This window comes from Camellia sinensis, chromosome 2, assembly GCF_055761805.1.
Source record: "Camellia sinensis isolate YWXY chromosome 2, ASM5576180v1, whole genome shotgun sequence".
Lineage (NCBI taxonomy): Eukaryota > Viridiplantae > Streptophyta > Magnoliopsida > Ericales > Theaceae > Camellia > Camellia sinensis.
This window is the reverse complement of record NC_138962.1, coordinates 25,747,705-25,758,046: the sequence shown is the minus strand read 5'-3', so window position 1 is coordinate 25,758,046 and position 10,342 is coordinate 25,747,705. Positions and strand designations below refer to the sequence as shown.

The 10,342-nt window shown below is 46.7% G+C and overlaps 1 protein-coding gene across 1 annotated transcript; it reads right to left on the bottom strand.

Moving 5' to 3' along the window:
- Nucleotides 1-8,769: 8,769 nt before the first annotated feature.
- Nucleotides 8,770-9,898, bottom strand: LOC145819514 (uncharacterized). Its single transcript, XM_082913501.1, has 3 exons — nt 9,524-9,898; nt 9,340-9,438; nt 8,770-9,057 (listed from the first exon to the last, which is right to left on the bottom strand). The coding sequence occupies exons 1-3, from the start codon at nt 9,896-9,898 to the stop codon at nt 8,773-8,775; spliced, it is 759 nt and encodes a 252-aa protein (XP_082769627.1). The 3' UTR covers nt 8,770-8,772.
- Between the last annotated feature and the right edge of the window lie 444 nt (nt 9,899-10,342).

The window sequence follows — 10,342 nt, the reverse complement described above, 5'->3', positions numbered from 1 at the left end:
AGAATTGAGGAAGATAACCGAAAGGCTGAAAAGAGGAATGGGAAAAATCCCATTGAGTCCAAGGCTAATGTGGTTGAACAAGTTCATAAACCACATAACAAAAAGAGAAAGTTTACTGGAGATGGTCCTAAACAAGGCGATAGTAGCAAGAAGTTCAAAGGAAAATACTATAACTATGGCAAAACTGGACATCGAGCTTCTGACTGCCGCCGCCCTATGAAGAATCATGGAAGTACAAGTAAGAAGACCACCAATCAGGCCAATGTAACATAATTGGATTACATCTCTGACGGAGTGAATGACATTAACCTTTCTGCTGTGGTGTCTGAGGCTAACTGTAGACACCCCATTTTTGACCGTCCTCAAGACTTGGACGTCACTGTTTGAACACACGGTGATCTTCCATGTTTGTGTTTGTTTGGAGTTCCCGGAGGTCTCGGCTCGCGCGCCTCGCCTCAGGATCCCCGAACTCGACCGTTTAGTGTTTGGTTTTGCACCAAACACTTGCATCTTGCCTTTGAGAGGCAGAGTGGGGCTTGTAGACCATCCCCACCCATCACCGGCAGTGGCTAGATGCCACCGGCTGGTTTTTGCTGCCACCGGCAATATAGTTTGCCGGCCGGCACTCTTTGTTGCCGGTCAGCACTATTTGTTGCCGACCGGCACTCTTTTTGGCCAAGATGGCATTTTTTGCCGGCCGATTGCTGTTCATCTGCTTTTGCAGATATTTTTAGACAGCTGTATAGCTTTTGCTCCCCTCCATACACGTGTATGGAGGGATCTCCCTCTTGCAAAGCTTGTCTTGTAAGCTTTACAAGAGGCATATAGAGAGAAGCTCTCTCAAAAGGCAAAAAGAGAGCTTTTAGACATTTTTGAGGAGAGAAGACAGAGGAGAGCTCTGGTTTTTCCTAGGGTTAGGGTTAGATACACTCACCTATCTCTCTTTTCCTCTCATTTTGCACACTAGGTGTTTTGTGTCTCACTATTGCACACAAACACCTAGTGTTTCACCTTCCTCTTGGAGCTGAGGTTCTAAAGAGTGTGTTTTGAAGTTTTGGTGTTGGATTCAAGCTCAAGGAGGCCATTGGAGCACCATTTTTGAAGAGGACTACAAGGGTGAGAAACTAGTCCCTTTTTTCCCCATTTTTGCATTGATTTTCTACTAGTCTTAGAGCTGTTTTTGTGATTATTGTATAACATAAAAAAGTTCTATTTTTAAGCCCTCTTTGTTGTTTATTAAGAGTGTTTTGTTGTTTGAGGGTTGTTGACCACCCTTAGGCCTCAAAAGGCCTCATTTTGAGCCATTTTGTGCTAGCTCCGGGATTTTGGTGTTGAGGTCTCTTCACCACTGAAATCTTGAGGGATTTCAGTGGTGAAGATGATGCTTTGAAGTTCTAAGAAGGAGAGGGCCACCCCCTCTCCTTGTTGTCCTTGAAAAGGACATATTTTGGCCTCTTAAGGAAGCCTATGCTTGAGTGTGTTGAGCATATTTGGTTTGTTTTTTCATGCTTATATATCCATGATATAACATGATTTCAAGTTGGTTTTGGAACTTCATGCATGTTTAGCATAGTTGCCATGTAATGCCTTATTTGTGCCTTAACATGTTCTAGGTTGTTAGCCTTTGTTGGAGCATGTTTTAGGCTTGCATTTGTGAAGATTATGTGCTTATTTTGCCATGTTTTAGCTCTGTCCATAATCGTTTGGGTCGATCTTTGCATGCATTATATAGCTCCTTTGTATTTGGGCTTGTTGGCCTTGAGTATGTGCATGTGTAGCATGCCATCTTTGCATTGTTTTGATGATTTGGAATCATCCTACATGCTATTTCAGTCCCATTTCCATGCTTGTTGGATTGCCTTGCATGTCTCTTTAATGCTTTGAAAGCATGTGTTGCAATGCTCCATGTTTTGGCCATGGTGTATGCCTTTGTATTTGGGCCATTTAGATGCCATCTAAGTAGTCCTTTAGCTTTGTTTTAACATGCTAAACCTCTGATTTTGGTCCTTCTTTGCATGCCATGTTTGGTCATGTTAAGTGTAGTTCATTGCCTCATTGATTTGCTTTGAACACATAGGCCATTTCGTGCATGCTTAGCTTGATTTGTTGCTTGGTTTGGCACCATGTATCAGCATGATTTCAAGGCTTATAACGCATGCTAATTGTTCATGTTTGTCCCTTTCAAGTGTGCTTGAATGTTGTTTGTTTTGTGCTTAAGTGTAGGCCTTCCATCATGTGTATGTGTGCATGTGTTTTGGCTTCTTGTTTTGGCCATTATGGCTACTGTTTTAGGCCTTTTTAGAGTTGCCTAATTCATGTATAAGTCCATCTTGCCATCCATTTGCATGTTTGCTTGTAAGCTCTGCATGATTACATTGCATTGTTCATGTTGCATGATAGCTAATATGCTTAGGTTGCATTGCATCAACATGCATTCCTTGTCCCTTGATTTGGGTGATAAGGATTGGGAGTTTGTTTGATTGATTTGCATTGCATTTGAAATCAAAGTTACATACTTGGTTCTTTGGGCCATCATGCATGGAAATGCGTGATTGGTGGTCCGAGAACCGAGGCACATGTCCCTTTGAGTCATTACAATGATAAGAGACATGGTTGGCGCATACATGCCTTGAAATGTGCTACCATGCTTTGTTTTGCCCTCTGTTGCTGTGAGTTGCAGGTTCTGCAGGAATACTCTGCCGACCGGCAGTGTAATGTGCCGACCGGCACAATTTTCTCTGCCGACAGGTTCAATTTTGTGCCGATGGCCATACCACACTGCCGGTGGCAATCTCAATCAGCCGGTGGTGATCCTCTCTGTCCAAGAGATCAGTCCTGAGGCTTTGACAGTCTCCAGAGGAGGAAAGGAAGGAAAACAGGGGCAGCTTGCGCATGGCGGCACGCTTCTCGAGGCATTTTCCTGCTTTAATTAATTTATTTAATTTGTTAATTAAATTAGTTAATTTGTAATATTAATTAGCTTGCGTAGTTAATTAATTTGTAATATTTATTCAGTCCCTCCGAGCGAGGGTAAACCTGTAATAAGTGTGCGTGAGTGTGTGTATGTCTTCCAACCTCACGTCTTTCTTCCCTTTTATTTACCTGCTTATGATGGTAGATTAGGGCACGTTTAATTTAGCATACCTTATGCTATGCATGCGTGCATCCATGCATTCGTATTACATGCATTAGGCTCGGTACATCACGCTAATTGCATCAATACTTCAATTCCCAAACTGAATACGTGATAATTGTGCATTTTCACATGACATGTCTAGGTTAGCCGAGCCTATCTTAGCAACACTTTGTATGCGATGCATTAGGCACTTAACATGGACTTGGATCATGCATGTTTGCTAACGAGTTCTTTGTTTTGGCACGGAGTACGATGTAAGTATTGCCGCTTTAGCATATCGCATGAGTGTGAATGTTGCCATGTCAGCATGCTTAACATGTGGCTAGATGCTTATGTGTTATAAACTGCCTGAATGCCTGTGGGTGAAGGTTGGATTGTTTGAGTTGGAAAAACTCGTTGAAATCCGTGTTTTAGCCTACTTGCGAGTAGCAAATTCCAAAGCATTTTCAAACCGAACGGATATGCCATGTTTATTTCCAAATTAGGCGATTTGGTCTATACTTGTTTGCTGTGCGCATAACATAGTAATTCTAGGCTAATAACCGGAATAAGAACACATAAAGTTTTCAAAATCAGATATCACGGTTAGTAGAGGCCGGTCTTCGGACCGGGCGAAAGGGGGTGCTCATAGCTGACCTTCCCCGATCGTACCCAAGCTCCCGAGCCGAGACAACTCCGGTGATGACGGACACGTGGCCTTCGGCACCGAGTCAGGGTTTCCTAAATTCTCCCATTTTAAAAAATTTAGGTGGCGACTCTGTATCTGGCAAAGCAGTCCATGTTTGGCACTACTTTTTCAAAAATCTGTTTCTCAAAACGATTTGCCAGATTTGGACTCTTTGGTTCAGATTAAGAACCGTGACACAAATCGAGTCCAAACCGTAGCACGAGGCCCACGCGGGCGCGTCTACAGTTTCTGGCGACTCTGCTGGGGATTTTTAGAGAGTTTGACTCGAACTCGTGATATCCGGTTTTGATCTCGTTTATGTGTTTCTTTGCATTGCATGTGCATTGGTGCGCCTAGGAACACAGTGTTTGCCATCTGCCATTCCTGAACGGTTTGCCGGAGGCTTGTCTTGTCAAGGCATGTCCATAAGGCTGACCGGCTATGGGCTCTGACAGTATGGGAACACAAACCCCGGTTTACCCGGGGCACCCTTTTGACCATTCGACCTAGTGCATATTCGGATCCATAGTGACCATTCCAAGCTAGGACAGGTTGCTTACCCGATGCTAAGTTGTTTGAAACCGCTGTGTGCGTAGTGAAACCCTAGCTCCTGACAAAATAGGACAGGGAAACCCTACCCCAACATAGGGGTGTTTTGTTCTCTTTACTTGCTATGTGCTTTTAGAGTGTATCTCTACAGGAACGCATATACTAGTTTACGAGTTTGAGTATCGGGCCCGAAGGCGCCAGAATCAGTATTGTTGAGAATCAGTTATCAGGAATCAGTTATCCGCGGGTATCAGATTCAGTATTTTGGGAACAGAAATCTGGGAACAGTGATCAGCAGTAGGGTACAATTGTTTGGCTACACCCGTGTTTGATCAGTTTGGGCTGAAATGCTGTCTGTTTTTCTTTCAGTTCAGAGAGTTGCAGAGTTGATACAGAACAACCAGTGTCTCCCCTTTGCTGAGGCAGGATTTATGGCGGCACAAAGTTCAGAAGAAATTGTGGTTATGGCAGCTGTATCAGAGCAGGGAACCACTCCGCAGAATGAGGCCAGCATCAGTATGTCATATCCGCCCAGGTTGCCCGTTGTGCACCCGGTCTGGGCTCCCCAGTTATACCAGGCTCGTGAGCCCACCACCTTCGAATTGATGGGGATGATAGGCGATCTCCAAAGGTCTGTGGCAGACCTCGCCTATGGAATGTCGGCTTCACCGCTAGCGGCGCCGTATGCCGGGAATTTTGTACCACAGGAGCCCCCGCTACTGGGGCGGATTGTGATAGAGCTCAGCCAGCCAGAGGTGGCTTCCGGCTATAGCCACGACACGCCAGTATCAACCCCGACCCTTGATCAGGCTGAGGCCAAAGGAAAAGACAAGGCGAAGGTAGACGCCGACCCTATTGAACTGTGGGCAGTCGAGGCTCTGAAAGTCAGAGGGATGAACAAGCAACAAACGTCTGCAATAGTGACCAAAGCTGTGGATGATGCTTTCCCCACTCCGATCAAAGGCAGTTCAAGCCAGACAGAAAACCGGGATGGGCCCCGTCATGCCCAGACAATTCCTGTAGTTCCCAACCCTGCACCGGGGAAGGTTCAAAAAGCCAAGGCAGCGCCAGCTGATCCTTTCGCCAGCGCATCTAGCAAGAACCCTCAAACTGCAAAGTACCTACCCCGAGGGCGCAGGGTCTTTCACGACCTCCACATGCCTTTGTCTAGGGCATTGTTAATATTGGCAAAGAACGGGCATCTTAAGCCTTTGGAGCCCCGGCCACTCCCGAAGAATCTCCCCGCCACTCATGATGCTACCTTGTACTGCGCGTACCATCAACAGTCCGGTCACAGTACCGATGGATGTTCCCGCCTTCGTCATGAAGTGCAGGATTTGATTGATAACAAGGTTATCCTACCGCCCACCTCAGGCAAGCCCGTCACCACTCAGTTGTTGGATTTCGAGGGCTCAGATACTGCGAGTATGTAAAGTGAATTGCCTGCGGGCAACATTTGGTGTGTTTTTAAAGCGTCTGGCACGTATTTTTGAGCATCGGTGAGACCGAGTTTTGTAAATCCTGGCTTAGATGTCGAGTCAGCCTTTTGTTTTTGAGTCTGTCTCTTTGTCTTGAGTCAGTCTTTTTTGCTTAAGGGTCTGTCTGGTTGTATCGAGTCAGTCCCCGTTGTATATAATACCTGGTGATTCTGGGGTTGTTGTCCCGAACACCGTTTTGTTTTGTAATTATCTGTTTTTGTTTTGAGTCTGTTCCTGCCGAGGGGCCAGTTGCACCAACAGAGCCGATCAAAACAGCTGTTGCTATCTCAACTTCATGCTTGCTTTCAGCATAAGTGCCAGAGAATTTGAATGGGCTGACAGTACATCTCGCCTGCTCTCCTGTGTGCCAAACTCATTGCATTAACCTAAGTTTTTCAAAAAAACAAACCTTTTGAACTCTGCGGTGATAAAAACGAAGAGGAAGGAATTCCTCGGGTTTTGTAAAATTTGGATCATTTTGAGAGAAAGAAAGGCGTGCTAAGCCTTTTTATGAATGAAATCATGCTTATCGGCGTGAGTACTGAGAAGGACCCTGGCCTGATCCAGATTGGTTCCACACTATCTTTGGCACGAGCGATTCGTCGCTTCCTTAAAAACTTTCAAAAGCAAATGTTTTACGCGGCCCTGCGAAGACCTGTGTGGAATCGCTCTTGAGATTGCGCAGCCTAGGATCGCTCTCAGCCTCAAGATTCAACCTATTTGTTTTCCGAGTTTGAACCCGTTCAGAACGTTCAGAAAGTTCAACGGACAAACGCCGTGAAAGGCCCGTGTGGCCAGTTTTGAAACAGCCCTCGAGCAGGAGGCACCAAAGCCGAATCAGAAGGAGTAGATCTCGTCGGAAGAAGCTCGTAGAGCAACCTTGATGGATTCTTCTGCAAATCAATGCAACAGCCGTTCTCCTAGACACAGAGAAGCTTCAATTTCAAAAAAAAAACCATTTGGCATGGACTTGCTACACTTTTACCCTTTGAGAGGCTCGCTGGGCCGAAAACCCGGAAGGGCGGCCCAGGCAAAAGCTAGAGCAAGAGAAAAATACAAAAGGAAAGAAGAAAAGAAAAAAAAAGATAAAGAAAAAAAAGAAAATTGAAAAAAGAATGAAAAATAAAAAAATAGAAAATGAAAAGAAGCTCGCAAGGTCGAAAACCCGCATTGGGCGCCTTGGCAAAAGTGAGAGCCTAAAAAAAAAGTGAAGGTTAAAATACCCGAGTGGACCTTAACCGGAACTACGTAAGGCTTGATTCCCATGTTTGGGATACGTAGGCAACTTCATCATGAAGTCCAGCCCCCAACGCTTTCATAGCGTCTCAGTCCATGCAATGGTTTCAATTTCACTTCAAAGTCCAGTGGCCAACACTCTTCAAGGTGATTGTGTCCATATATGTGTTGTGACCGTCTTCGCCATCGCTGTGTCCAAGAGCTCGACCACCGCCAATGAAGACTGTCCGCGAATTGCTGCGGCACCATCCCAAACAAGGGGCAACTTTCCGTTGCCACAAGCCGTCATGAGACGCCATTCAGACTAGGGGCAACTTTCCGTTGCCTCACACCCCCCTTCAAACCAGGGGCAATTTTCCATTGCCTCCGATCCGAGGTTGCGCGTCTCGAAGGGTAAGCTCCATGCTTGTTAAGCATCAGCTGTTTGAAAAATAGTTTTTGAAAATTTTTACTGAAGTTGACTATTTTCTCGAAAACTATTCCATTTTCCAAAATCGGACCATTGTCTTGGACCCAAAAAAGGAAAATTTTTAGTGCTCATAGCCTGACTTGCATGTTTTTCAAATCAAAAATCGAACAAGTACGTTAATTCGACTCTCATTTTGATCAAAATTGTTTTAGTAGAAAGCAAAAACGAAAAATGGTTAAAATGATGAACTAGGGGCACAGTTGAGCCAGGCGTTCTGTCTTTCCCTCGTCATCGACGTACTTGCCAAAAGAGCGCTCTACCCGTCAGAGGAAATAGCTGTGAGCTAACGATGTTGACCATGAACCCACAACTTCCTATTCATCCATCAATCACCCCGGGGAGGGATGAAAAATGAGAGATTGAAGAATAGAGAGGTGTAAGTTGAGAGAAAAGCGAGGAAAAAAGGGTTTTGAGAGAAAATCCGAGCTCGAGAGTCGAGTGATGTGAGGATCACAAATGAGAAAGGGTGGGAAACAATACCCAGATTGAACTGGCTCCTCGTGGTCCGAGGTCTCCCATCTTCGTTTACGCGTCTGTGTGTCGTGTCCCTTTCATTTGACGGTCTCGTTTTTTTTTGTTTTGAGTCTCTCCCGAGCATGTCTCGTTGTGTTTAGGTCGTGTACCTCTTTGTTTGAGTCCTCCCCGCTGTGTTCAGTTGTAGGCTCGACATCTCGGTTTGAAAAACCCTTATTCGATTTCAAAAATCATCTATGCTCAGAATGCTGTGCCATTCTCTACATTTGAACGTGTTTCGACTCCAACCGGTTCCATCTTTGAGGTCTGTCCTGTCAGATTAGGCTGTTTGTTTGAGAATTGCCGTGTGCAGAATGAATCGAATGTTGTGTTATGGGCTGTATGCAGATTAATCCCCAGTAGAGTAAGGGCTGTGTGTCCAGAATCAGGTAGTGGGTTGCTTGGGTGTATTTTGCTGTTGGCTGTTTAAGTTATCTGATTATTACAGTGCAAGCGTTTAATTTTCAGACAACCAATCAATTCCATTTACATTGAGGTGTAACATGATGAGATGCGATGCAATGCATGACATGTGTCAATGTAAACACTTTTTCAGATAAAAAGTCCGTTTCATTTCATTATCTTTTCAAATGTATAAGTTTTGGAAACAAAATCTGCCTGCGGCAATACAAGGTAATCTATCTACCAACCAAAAAGAAAAGTACAAAGAAAGAAAGAAAAGATAGCAAAAATCTGCATCCATGTCAAGCACTCTGGGGGGCCGTCAGTCCGTCCTAGTCCTCTTCCTGGACGAGGGTCCAGGAGCATCATCAGCATCGTCGTCAGAGCCCGAGCTAGAACCGTCTCCGGTCTCCTCCTCCGATGACTCGGACTCCGCCTCTGACTCCTCGTCATCATCATCGTCCGGGACTGGAGCTCGCGAGCTACTCCCGACGTGAGTACGCCCTCCCCTGGTACGGGGAAATATCCTGCCCTCCTCATCTCTCCCCCGAGCAGGGACAGCAGGTCTAGCTGGAGCACCTCCTGCCATGGGAATCTGGAAAGGAGGCTGAAAAGTTCACGAAAAGGGAAATGCATCAGTATACCGTGAGCAGTTTAGCAATGCAGAATGCAGTGTGTGAGTACAATGTATGAATGCCGTGAGCAGTTTATCAGTGCAGAATGCAGTGTGTGAGTACAGTGTATGAATGCTGTGAGCAGTTTATCAGTGCAGAATGCAGCGTATGCAGTGTTCAGATACTGTGGGATCAGTGTATCAGGTGTTGTGCCGTGCATCAGATTATGCGAAGCAGTGTATGAATGGTTTGAGGCCAGTGTCAAGAGGACATACCGGTATGCTGTAGACGGCTAGGAGGTCAAATGTCCGCTGGAGCATCCCCATCATCGAGGCATTCATCGCCAACGACTGACGGGTGTACTCAGAAGAAGCCTGCAAAGGTATCAGATGCATTAGTATTCTGTGGAATATCAAGTAAACTGAATTGAATAACTGTACGAAGTGCAGTGATACATACCGGCGGTAAGTCGGGGATGTCAATGAACTCATGACCAGCCGGTGGAGGGGCGAAGGGAATCTGATAGGTCGACCCACCCTGCCCCTGGAAAGTCAGTACAGCAGGCAGGGCAGGCCAGCCAGCTCCTCGTCCTCCCCGCACTCCGCCCCTGCCACGGACCCGGGCCCTCCTCGAAGATCCAGCCCCTGCTCCCGCTCCGGCCCCAGCCGCCGATGCTACAGGCCTGGCCCCCTCTGCTCGACGGCCGCTCAAGGGACGCATCAGGTACGTCCGCACGTACTCCTGATAGTCGCCGGTGCCTCGGAAGCCGGCCTCCTCCCAGCCGATGGAGTAATCATCCAGCTGCTCAGCGGTAAGCCCCTCGGTCTCCCTCATCTCTGCAGGAGGGTGAACCGGGACTATCTGCTCAGGTAACCCGCGGGTCTGGCGTAGAAAACGCTCCCCCAGGTACCAAGCCCGACAGACCGGGCCCTCAAGCAAAATCCGGAAACGCGAGGTCTCCTCAGCACCAGGGAACCGACCCCGCATCGTCGACGGCAGCGAAGCCCATGGCAGCCATGTGATCTGAAAGTAACAGACAGTTTGTTATCTACTGTTATTGAAACATGCAGTGGGAAAGCGAAACTAAACGAACTGAAAGTAAAGCATACCTCTGTGGTGGTGATGGTGTCGAAATATCGGCGGAAGAAGCCGAAAGTCTCTCGTGGTCGCCGGGTGCATCTCCCGTCGAAGCGACTCGAGAACGGGACAGCCGGAGGAGGCTCCGCAACTGGCACGGGGGCAAGCCTGGGAAAGTAGGCGTAAACCCACAGCTGCAAG

What these genes read in the sequence shown, in the direction of transcription:
- LOC145819514 (XM_082913501.1), bottom strand. Translation starts at nt 9,898, where the DNA reads ATGAGGGAGACCGAGGGGCTTACCGCTGAGCAGCTGGATGATTACTCC. An exon ending in ACATCCCCGACTTACCGCCG is followed by an intron (nt 9,439 to 9,523) that starts GTATGTATCACT and finishes ATACCTTTGCAG; the next exon opens with GCTTCTTCTGAGTACACCCG. An exon ending in TAGCCGTCTACAGCATACCG is followed by an intron (nt 9,058 to 9,339) that starts GTATGTCCTCTT and finishes TGAACTTTTCAG; the next exon opens with CCTCCTTTCCAGATTCCCAT.